Source organism: Macaca mulatta, chromosome 7 (genome assembly GCF_049350105.2).
Source record: "Macaca mulatta isolate MMU2019108-1 chromosome 7, T2T-MMU8v2.0, whole genome shotgun sequence".
Classification (NCBI taxonomy): Eukaryota; Metazoa; Chordata; class Mammalia; order Primates; family Cercopithecidae; genus Macaca; species Macaca mulatta.
The window spans coordinates 165,227,031-165,239,700 of NC_133412.1; the positions used below are offsets into that span (position 1 = coordinate 165,227,031).

The window sequence follows — 12,670 nt, forward strand, 5'->3', positions numbered from 1 at the left end:
ACAATGCTGAAAAACCAAGAAAGGTTTTCATCCTCTTTAAAAACTTAATAGCAAAGAAGATATTTTCATCACTGCCTCCTTGCATGAAACATTTCCAGAGCCACTCTTATTTAATGGGAGGAAGTGGAAAGGACAATTTAATATTTTCCTTTTTCTATTTTCCTGGCCAGACTGTTTTTGGTGAGCTGACTAAGAAGTGTATCTAACACAACTAAGACCATGGCTCAAGATGCAGCAGATAGGACAAACCATTCTGGGGGTAAGGAAATTGCAAAATGTAATAATCGGCTCTAATATACAAATCAAGATACTACAGCTTACGACTGGCTTAGAAAGATGCCCGGACTATTTTATTTTTAAATTAATCTTTTAAAAGGAAGCAAAATCCATAAAATCTTGCTGGAATAGCTGAAATTTAAGCAGTATTAAAGGCAAAGTCTAGAATTACAACAGGAGATACCCTGTTCCTAAATTCAGCCACGCCACAGGGCAAGGATTTCTGGACTTAAGGAACTCTCCATCAAACACGGAGTTTACAGCTGTTATGCCAGAAATGAATAGTTTGAGCTGAAAGAGATGCTCACTAATTTTAAGCTAGATTATCAGTTTTTGTTCTGAAAGAAATGAAGAGGAGAGCTCTGTCTAGAAACATTCACATCCAAATGCTAGACTCTGCCACAAACCTTTTTCTTTGAATTATGCTGTATTTTCCTAGTAGTAGCTGGATACAAGTTCCTTTACCAGATATGACTTACAAACATTTTTTTCCCCATTCTGTGAGTTGTCATCTCACTTTCTTGATATCTTTTGAAGCATAAAAGTTTTCCATTTTTATGAAGTCCAATGTAGTTTTTCTTTTGTTGCTTGTGCTTTTGGCGTCATATCTAAGAAACTATACCTAACCCAACACCTATGTTTTAAGCGTTTTATAGTTTTAATTCTAAAATTTAGGCCTACTCTCCATTTTGAGTTAATCTTTGTGCATGGTGTGAGGTAGGGGTCCAACTTCATTCTTTTGCACATGGATATCCACTTGTTCCAGCATTATATGGTGAAGAAACTATTCTTCTGGCACCCTTGTTGGAAATCAATTGATCATAAATGTATGGTATATTTCTAGACTCTAAATTCCCACTGTAAGAATTCTGCAAATGTTTTGTCATTTTTTTTCTTTTTTTCCTGCCTGGAAAGCTCTTTTCCATCAGGACTGCCTATTAACTCCTATTCACCTTTCATGTCTCTGTTTCCAACTCACTTTCTTAAAGAATTTTCCTCTGAGCCTTACAGATGAGGCCAGGTATGCTTTATGTTTTCATTCTGCTCTGTACAATGCTTCTGTACAATGCCCAAAATTCCGATTTGTGGTACTAAATTCATTATAAAATATCTTGTTTAACTGTTTACGATGGCTTGTGGTTTTCCTAAATTGTAGAAATCTAACTTGCAAAATGTCATTCATATAATAGGCCAATTTTACCAAAACAGAGATGGTTGCCATAACCATATTATAAAAGCAAGGTCTGTATTTGGAAAATCTACTACAAACTTTTCCTTTCCTGTCTTTCCAGTAAGGAATTTAAACTTGGATGAGAGAGGGAGAGAGAGAAGGGGAGAGAGAGGGCGAAAACGTGGGGGTGGACAGGACTGTTATTAAAGTCTGAGTCAGTAAAAGACACTTTAGATTCCTAATGTGCACATGTATACTACTAGCACATGGTGTTATCTGGGCCTTTTCTAGTACTACATTCTGAATGTAAATAGAACTCAGCAAATAAGTCAATCTCTTGTTACTGTTTTGACTTAACTGTCCCACTCACAAACTAAAGTAAGAGCCAGTAAAGATGGGCATGGTCTTCTCCTTCTTCATCCATTCCTCCCCAAGGCTACAGAAAGATAGCACAGAAACAGAGGTGAAACTTAGCTACCCTACCCCCAATCCTCACCTTCCTTTTCTCTGAGATTTCCCTTCTCCTACCTACTTTCCTCTAAAATTAATAATTTGTATATTGATTACATGTCTATATAATAATTTGGTTATATTGGGTTATATATAAAATATATGTGTGTGTATATATATTTGAGACAGGGTCTCGCTCTGTTGCCCAGGCTGTGGCATGATTACAGCTCACTGCAGCCTCAAACTCCTGGGGTCAAGCCATGCTCCTGTCTCAACCTCAGGAATAGCTGAGATTACCAGTGTGCACCACCACAACCAGCTAATTTCTGACTTTTTGTAGAGATGGGGTCTCATGATGTTGCCTAGGCTGGTCTCAAACTTCCGCATTCAAGTAATTCTCCTGCCATAGCCTTCCAAAATGTTGGGATTACAAGTGTGAGCCACTGTGCCTGTCCCTATATAAAATATATTATCAAACTTAATTTCACCTATAGCCTTTTACTGTTTTAACATGGTCACTAAAAAATTTAAAATTACACATGGCTCACAGTATATTCCTACTGGACAGTACTACTTTAGAACATAACCAGGATATAACACTACACTATACTGTCTCATATTAAAAAAAGACAGGCTGGGCACAGTGGCTCACGCTTGTAATCCCAGCACTTTGTGAGGACAAGGTAAGCACACTGCTTGAGCTCAGGAGTTTGAGACCAGCCTGGGCAACATAGCAAAACCCTGTCTCTAGAAGAAATACAAAAATTACCCAGGTGTGGTGGCATGAGCCTGTAATTCCAGCTACTTAGGAGGCCAAGGCGGGAGGACCGCCTGAGCCCAGGAGGCAGAGATTGCAGTGACCTGAGATTGCGCCACTGCACTCCAGCCTAGACAACAGAGCAAGACCCTGTCTCTAAAAATAAATAAATAAATAAATAAAATAAAAAGAGAGAGAAAGTGAAATGACAGACATCTTCAGAGTAAAATTCACAAAGCAGAGCTGAGCCTAATACAAATTTTAGTAAAATAAAGTAGAAAATTTTAACTTTGCTCTATGAAAAACTGATCAAGAAATCAAACTGTTTAAAAGTCCAAATCAAAAATACTTTCTTGATGAAAACTTACTAAGATTGGTATGATTTTTATTAAAGTCTCTGTATTCAGAAAGATAGAGTCAAAACATCCTTAAGGTGAAAATGACAGGGTTAAAATTTCCTAAACTCACTATCAGAACACACAGTTTGTCCCTGAGCTACTGTGATGTGGAATACAAAGGGCGTTTAAACTCAAGCAGTAGTTTAAATGTATTCTGATATTTGAGACTGGGGGGAAACTCGGAATTTAAGGAATGGTGCTAAAAGGATGGTATTAACTATGAGGGGTTCGGAAAGGAAAAGAAAGTCAAACACCTACTACAAAGGTCTCCATAGATGCCTCTGTTTCTCCAGGCACCCTTATTTTCCTCCCATCAGAGATTCTGAATATTTCTCTACAAAAACTGAACTCTAATTCAAACCACAATTTTAAATCAGAACTGTATTTATATGGGCAGAGAAAATATGGTTATTCAGAAATGAGTTTTAAGCCAAATGAAATATTTCTGTGAAATAATCTCACATGCCAAAATAATTTTTTGGAAGTTAAAAAAAAAAAAGGTGGAGGGGCGCACTTTAAAAGTTCAGCAATAAAGCAACTGACATTTAGTCTAGTTTGGAAAAAGAGAAAAAGAATTACTCTACATCTATGACATAGTAAAACTTGCCGTATCAGTCTTTTCTCTGGAACACCTAGACATGGTGCCATGGTCTTCAACATTTGGTTTAAAATAAAATTGAACACAAAATGTAATTGATTGCAACAAATCAGCACATCATAATTTTACATTTCATTTGTAATTAATGACAGTATACTACAATGCTGCCTTCAGAGAACATCTTAAAATGAATCATACCACATCTTAAAATGAATCATACTGCTTACAAAGTCATTTGGATATTTCATGACTAAGCTCCTGTAGGCAAGATCCAAGTCAGATTTACTGAATAGTCACCTGACTGAGAAAAAAAAGGAACACAGAACTTGAGAGTAAGTGGACATGAATCATGGACCTATCACCAGGGCCAGACTTTGTTGCCTATTTTGTAAAATGAACATGCTTATCTCAAAGGATTTGAGGGAATCAACTGAATGATCAAATGTGACTTTTCTAAATAGTAAAGTGTTATATAAAGCATGAGTACTTATCATCCAATTTCTTAAAATAACTAAAAAGTTCATATTTCAATCTAGCCTGAATCAGTATCACATATACTACTGTCTCATGTCAATATTTTGTGAGGTTTTCCCACCTCCATTTTGCATGTTTGTCATCTTTGAGGCCAAGGAGTCAATAGAAGGAAGAAAAAAATGTTAGAAAGATGATTTCACAAATATATATATGTAAATAAATAAATTGCATCTGGTGTCTTATCTGCATCTGGATACCTTAAAAATAAATTTAAATATGATACAATATTAAACCTAATAAGGAAATTTAACCTCTTCATTTAACTAAATATAATCAAAGCAAAAGCTAGAAATTAGGTCTTTTTTATTACAGAATTTCAAGTTATACAAGATCACTTTTAACATATAAAATTATATATATATATATATATATATATATATCTTTTTTTTTAAAGACAGAGTCTTACTCTGTTGCCCAGGCTGGAGTACAGTGGCGCCCCAGCTCAGTGCAACCTCCACCTCTCAGGTTCAAGCAATTCTCCTGCCTCAGTCTCCCGAGTAGCTGGGATTACAGGTGCCTGCCACCACGCTAATTTTTGTATTTTTAGTAGACATGGGGTTTCTCCATGTTGGCCAGGTTGGTCTTGAACTCCTGACCTCAAGTGACCCACCCACCTCAGCCTCCCAAAGTGCTGGAAGTACAGGTGTGAGCCACCACACCCAGCCCAAATAATATATTTTTAAAAGATACCATACTATTTGCAATTTGAGGTTAAGCTTTATAAGCATCTGCTTTGTCTTTCTTTTCTTTTCTTTTTTTTTTTAGACAGAGTCTTGCTCTGTCACCCAGGCTGTAGTGCAGTGGCACACCCTCTGCTCACTGCAACTTCTGTCTCCCAGGTTCAAGTGATTCTTGTGCCTCAGCCTGCTGAGTAGCTGGGATTACAGGCATGCGCCACCATACCTGGCTAATTTTTTTATATTTTTAGTAGAGACAGGGTTTCACCATGTTGGCCAAGTTGGTCTCCAACTCCTGACCTCAAGTGATCCATCTGCCTCAGCCTCCCAAAGTGCTGGGATTACACGCATGGGCCACCGTGCCCAGCCCTGCTTTGTCTTTTAACTCTATTTAATTTTCAACTGTATCCGACCCAGAATTTGAAGGTCTAGAGTATACGGTAAATGTTTTGTTGTCCCATAATCATAATTGTTCATTGCTGAGTGAAAAGTATCTTTTAAAATTCTAGGCCTGGCCCAGTTGCTCACGCCTGTAATCCTAGCACTTTTGGAAGTCAAGGCAGAAGGATCATTTGAGGCCAGGAGTTCAAGACCAGCCTAAGCAATATCGAGAGACCCTGTCTCTGTCTCTATAAAATAAATAAATAAATAAATAAATAAGACCTTGCCTCTTAAAAATAAAAGTAAACTTCTACTTCTTAGCAATGAACTCCTAGGAAAATAATTTTATTAATACAGTATAACTTCATTAATCTGAATTCCACTAGATCAGAATCTGTGATTGGTTGAGGTCTACTGGATTATATATAAACCAAATTTGGATTATTCATCAGAATTACTACGTACACTTGATTTTACATAAATATTTTTAATGTAACCGAATTGAATTTATTTTTCCTCACCATTCTCTTCCCTCAACCCTTCATTATGAATTCAGATAATCTGTACTATATTTCTCCATATTGAAACAGAACTAATTTTTTTAAAAAGAGTAAATATTATGAGTGGTTATATATTTAATTTTTACCCCTCTGGCATGTGAGACAGAATATATATTTAATTTTAAAAGTGTTACCCACTTTCTTACTTATAGGCGGGAGCCACACGTTGGGTACGTATGGACATAAAAATGGGAACAGCAGGCACTGGAGATACCAGAGGGGGAAGAGGGAGAGGGAGAGAAGGGCTGAAAAACAACCTAATGGGTACTATGCTCACTACCTAAGTGACGAGCTCATTTGTACCCCAAACCTCAGTGTCAAGCAGTATACCCATGTAACAAACCTGTACAGATACCCCTGAATCCACAAGTTGAAATTAACTTTTTTTTAATGGGATATTTCACCAAAAAAATGCAGATTTCCAATGTCTCTTCAAAGATCTGAAGACATGGCAACACTGGGCCCACATTCTTGCATGGCAGCAGCTGGATGGAGCTGAGAATCTGCTGCCTCCATAAGAAACACTCTTCAATTGATTAGTCTCTACCTAGTTTCATGTGCTCTTTTATATTATCATCATAGCCTCAGTTTACAATTTGTGCTTATGATCCATACTAAGAGATTCTTATTTCCACACGGCAACCCACTTCCACCTCCACCTTGTCAGCATTCCACTCCAACACATGCATGTGCACACATACCCACCACCCTTGGTCATTACTAGTCAACTGTATCTTCAGCCAGTTTCCAGATTATGCCAGTTTCACAGGAATTCCTCCCTCTGTCTAGAACACTCTTCCCCAGTTCTGTCTTCTTAGCTATACCTATTCATCATTCAAGTAAGTTCAAGTGAGCCCTTCACTAGCCTTTTCTACCCTTCCATGCTACCAACACCAAGTACAAAGGATAGCTCTTTCCTTTCTAAACCATTTGTTGCATGTATTTGACAAATGTCATCTTCCCTTCCTGCCTGACTGTAAACCTGAAGGCAGGACCCCTGTCTCCTGCCTTTGTATCTTTAGTGCCTATTGCAGTGCTTAGCACACAGCAAATAAACAATGAATATTTGATAAATAAGTCAAATAATGATTTTCTCTGGGAAAAGAGAATATCTGCAAAGAACAGAACACTGGACAAAAAGAATAACTTATGTTCTGAATTATGTACTCATCCATACATAAATAAGGGCAAGGACACAAAACACATAACTCAAAACATTCTTATTGCTATATCATTTACTTTTCCCTTTAAACTTAGAGGAATTTTTTTTAAACTGCAACTTCTAAAATACAGTTCAGTTGAAAAAGGTTTAATTATTTACCTAATTGACATACACTTTTTTCTTAACTCATAATTTGGCATTGTCTAGTATACCCAGATGTTTATATCATCAAAATAATTTTTTAACCATTTATGGCAATTCAGAAAACTGCATCTGGTACTTCTTATATGTTTCCTCTAAAATCACCACTTCTGCCAAAAACATCTATAAAGAAATCCCTCAAAAGGTTTGGGTAACAAAGCGTCTGGGAATGTATTTGGCCTATGTTCAACAGGACATTATATGTTTTCTTGTATAAATCATGTCCTGGAAAACGGAATGTCTTTATTTAAAATAAAAGCTTTACCATCCAGCACCGTAAAGGTAGTTCCATGGAAAACATTTTAAGCTTCTTTTATATCTGTAGTTTTAAAACATGTTTTCATGCTTCATATTACAGTAAGTTTTACTGGGACTCATTTTATACATTCTTCTAGATTTTCTTTTAAAAACCGGTCTAAGGAAATTTTCCATCCTCAACTCACAGGAGACTTTTAAAAGTAGTCATTCAACCTTCTTAAAAAAAAAATCAGTTATGCTGCCCTTTCAGATACAGGTATAAATGAGCAGACAGACCAAAAGATCTTCCTGATGTTAGAACTAAATTTGCATTGCTTATGAAAATTCACTTTTCTTTGCACAACATAAAATTCACCACCTTTCTGAATCATAGTTATCAAAATAACAATACCTTGTGCTTTCTATTTCAATTTATCCAATCATTTTCTTTTTCTTTTTTTTTTTTTGAGACTGAGTTTCACTCTGTTGCCCAGGCTGCAGTGCAGTGACATGATCTCGACTCACTGCAACCTCTACCTCCCGGGTTCAGGCAATCATTGTGGCTCAGCCTCCCAAGAAGCTGGGACTACAGGCATGAGCCACCATGCCTGGCTAATTTTTTTGTATTTTTAGTAGAGACGGGGTTTTACCATGTTGGCCAGGCTGGTCTCAAACTCCTGATCTCAGGTGATCCACCCACCTCGGCCTCCCAAGGTGCTGGGATTTACAGGTGTGAGCCACTATGCCCGGCCAAATCATTTTCATTTAAGCAGGAATTTATGTCAAGGATGATGGTAGAGAACAAGAAGGAAAGGAAAATGTCAAATTTGGCCATAAATATAGCAAGATAACACATTTTAATGGTTCAGTCACAGGTGTATATTTTCTCATCAATAACAATTCCATGGAAATTCTGAACTCTGATCAGCTCAGAGCAGTTAATGAAAACCACTGTCATATGTGCTTCATAGGCCACTGTATTGAGTTTGGATATGGGATGGAATGTGAAGTCTTTGGAACTGTATTGAAGAACGCTTTCAGGTAAAATGCTGAAAGAATAATTTTTAAAAGGAAGGATAGCAGTAAATCTTTTACCAGCCAACACCATCTACTAAACTATAGAACTCTTAGGATCATGGGATTTATTTTCTTCGTTACTTTCCCGGGAAGAGGGATAGACGGGGAGGGAGACAGGGAGAAAGATTTAAACAGTTCCCTACTACTGGTTTATGTCTCTACTCAAGTTCCTTTTCTCCATGGAATGTTGCCTGATCCTTAATGGGATTCTGGAGGAACTAAATATGCCCTGTCTTATGATCACTGTTGTGCACCACTGTCTTCAATTACTAACCTGCGGGGTATCTACACTATGTGTCATTTCCTTAGCTAAACTCCTTGGAAAAGGGATACTATCTAGTATCTCATACAGCACCTAATGGGAAGCCAAGCAGTTGGTTCTCATTAAATACTTACTGCCTGATAAGCATCTGTCTTCATACTTTTCACACAAGGCCCAAAAATACTCTTAATTCATAACCACAGATGCACATACATACTCTTAAGAAATGACTGAAATTATCAACAGTCTACTGTTTCAATATTGGTGTTATTTGCAACAGCTCTCTTCTTCATGTGTTTGACCAGACTGAATCATCTCATCTCTGGTAGCAATGACATAATCAACCATTTTGAATAAAATACTTTTTAAAAGTGAGCTTCCTATTCTTAATATTGTTTAAATGCTGAAACTGTGCATCAACTAATCATTAGTCTACAGATGCTTAGAAGTAAAACAATACTTCTTCTTTACAATTCAAGTCTCCATGTACTTTCTTCCAACAAAAGGCAATCTGTCTTTTTCAAAATTGTTTCTCCTGGCAAATACTTTTGCTGTCTGGCCAAGTTTTGTGTTAAAAATAAAGTACAGTATTACAACATCAATCAACATTTAAAGTACTTAATGATCTAGGAGAGAAAATATACAGTGATTCTTTTGAAACAAGTGAGCCAATAAAAGTTTTGTTTATATTATCGAATCAAGAGTGCAGCTTTGAGAAAATAAAATTGCATTTGTATTTAGAGATATAAAAGTGATATTAAAGCACTTAGGTAATACAAGAAAACAGATTGTTAAGAAGAGCTGTAAATGGCAAGAATGACTTAGAGACATAACAGAACCAACTGTCTCTTTACACCCCTTCCTGTCTGTGCAACACTGGCCTCCTGCCTGCCCTTTCAAATACTAGTTATACAAGCATAATCAGAGCTTTCTCTGTAGCTAATCCTGATTCCACAAAATAAGTCCAAAGTTCATATACATTTACAATGAATATTAGTATTTTTTATATGAATAGGAACCTAGGCCACCTAAGCCTTATCATCTATAATCAAGAACATCTGAAAATATTCTACTAGTGAGGGCTTAAATGAGTGTCTGAACAAGTACTAAATACAGATTGAGTATCCCTTACCCAAAATGCTTGGAACCAGAAATGTTTCAGTTTTTGGATTTTTCAGACTTTGGAATATCTACATTATAGTACTACCGGCTGAGCATCCCTAACCCAAAAATCCAAAATCCAAAGTGCTCCAAGAAGCATTTCTTTTGAGCATCATGTCAGCATTCAAAAAGTTTTAGACTTTGGAGCATTTCAGACTTTGGATTAGGGATGCTCAATCTGTATTTCAAGAACTCTGATAATATTTATTAACTACAATAAATCACAGAATTTTAAATTTACCATCAACTATTGGGAATTACTCAGGTAGGTGTCTAAAAGAGGATGCGGCCTTAGATATTACAATAGCATAACATATAGCACTGAGCTGTCACAAAGCAATGAGCTGATTCACAACACTGCTGTTTCATCTCCATCAGTCTAGCCCAACCCGAAGATTATCAATTCCCAGTGTGTCTCCTCTCAGTTGCCCATATGTCTTCTAGATAATGCTGTAGTTGCACTGGCCTTCAATCTAACTAGACTGTTTTCTAAATAAATACTGCTTTTGGTAAAGGCAACCATTTCAACATTAGGGCACAATACAGAAGATGCTACCATATTTTCAGGGGAAATTGGAGATATATAGAACAAAATACAAGTCAGACTATAAATAACCATTTTCCTGACAGAACTACAATAACATGGAAAGACCATGAATTATGGTAATAGGTAAAAAGATCGGAGTTCAAATCTTGCCTCTTTAATCCATAAAATGGAAGTAATACCACCTATTTTAGAGATGCTTATAAGAAGTAAATGATGAGAAGACTAAACACATAAATGTTATGTCAAATGTCCATAATAGACACTCAATGTATAATTGTTTCCTTGCTGCCCATTTCCAGGCCCTCTACTAGATTTAGAGATCCTAGCCTGGCCAATCTTACAAGGTAGAAGACTTTTGGTTGGGCAGTAACTTGCCTCAGAATCAAGTCATTTTGAGGAAAATTCCTTCACATCTGTCTTTTTTTCTTTATATTCCTAAAAATCTCCCCTCTCCCGTCTCCTACTGGATTTAGGCCAGCTTACTTTGGCTTGTCCTTTGGTGTCCATGCGTCAGTGGTTCCTGCTGGCTTGCCTCCCTAGTGCCTAAGTCACTGCTTCTGTTGTTCACAGTTCCTCTGCTGTACCATCTCCTATTTTTGCTTATTTCTAATTTCATGTTAGGTGGTATTTATTAATTACATGCCTTGTTACTATTGTGCCTAACCTAGACATCTAATGTTGATGCATTTCTAGGCTCCATTATCACCTTTCCAATAACCTTGAATCATTACCTACTAAATGCAGCCCTAGAATAGTTTTGACTTCCTGGTTGCCTCTAAATCAGAGATGAAATGAGGATATGCCATCTTTGTCAGCTGTTGGATTCAACAAAGCCCTGTAAGCCACCTGATCATTGAACCAATTAATAATCCTAAGCATAGGACACACCTTAGGGAATGGACAGGGCATATAAGACACTTTATAAACATCAAAAAATACATGATGTGCCTGTGGTAAAACACCATCTACAATCATAAAAATCTAGCTATACCCAGACGTTCATTCCACAGAAAGATACTCTTTTATTTGAGAATTCTGCCTTCCCTAACAGATCAGACGGCTTTAGGTAAGATGCATGTGAACTGATAAAGGGAGAAATCATATCCACAAAAAGTCCAATCAGTCCAATCAATCCCTCTGATGGTCAACAGGGTGACAGTCAACGCAATGGCATTGCCTCAACATCCAGGAAAACTAAATGGACAGCCAGGGCCAACTTAATGACTCTAGTTTCACTAGGACCATACTTAAATTGAAGCAAATCAGTCAGGGAAGATACAAATGGAAGTCACACATCAGTGAAGTTGGTCTCAGTCAACTGTGCCAATTTATGACAGAAGACTACATTTGACTTAATACTAGTATTGTAGTGGGGGAAAAATGAAACGAAAAAAAAACCTACTTTGTTTTTTAAGTTCTTCGATTTGTTCTTCTTTTACATCTAACTGTTCTGTAAGTCTTGATGCTGAATCCAATGCAGCGTTTGCTTCATCCAAACGTTCCTGAGAAAGAAAACTTTATTAAAAAGAAGTATGCAAAAATTATTTCACAAACTAGAAGGCTGAGAGACATCTTAGAGTCAACCTTTACATTTCGGCTGGTGAAGCTGCACCTCTATGACCTTGGGCAAATGTATCCAACCAATAAGTATCAAAGGCAGAACCCACATTCTTTTCAATACAATACTGCCTCATGTAGAGGAACTACATAAAAAGAGCAGATACTACTGAAAGACAACATGACAGAAGTTAAAAAACAACAATATAAACTACAAAAAAACAAAGATACAGAAAGTCCAGAAATACAGCAACAAAAGTTCTTCTCTTTTTAATTTTTGAAAGTCCAATAAAGTGATGCTTGATTATGACTTTGTTACTTTAATTTCCCTGACCACTACTAGCGAATTTGAGCATTACTTTTCATGTTTGTTTACAGAGCAAGCTGGATCTGCCCTTCCGTGAAAACCTCTTAGGATACATTGCCCAAGATTCTACTGAGTTGTATTTCTCCTGTCCATCTGTAAAAGCACCTTGTATAGTAGATATGAAACTTTTTCACCTCTGCTATGCAAATATCGTTACCATATCTGCCATTTTTCTACTGACTCTATGATATCTTTTGTCATGTAAACATTTTAAATACTATATAGTCCAACGTGTTCTACTTTGCTTTTACAGCTTCTTAAGTTTTAGTCTTGGTTAGGATCCTCCTTGCCCTTAGA

General features: G+C 36.8%; 1 protein-coding gene across 2 annotated transcripts in view; it reads right to left on the reverse strand.

Annotated features, from left to right (window-relative positions):
• Positions 1–12,670, reverse strand: part of TRIP11 (thyroid hormone receptor interactor 11) — a 68,452-nt gene that overhangs the window by 8,489 nt on the left and 47,293 nt on the right. For both annotated transcript variants that reach the window (XM_077941627.1, XM_001092252.5), the window contains exon 16: positions 11,852–11,951. In XM_077941627.1, coding sequence (XP_077797753.1) covers positions 11,852–11,951 — 100 coding nt within the window. The remainder of the gene's footprint in view (positions 1–11,851; positions 11,952–12,670) is intronic.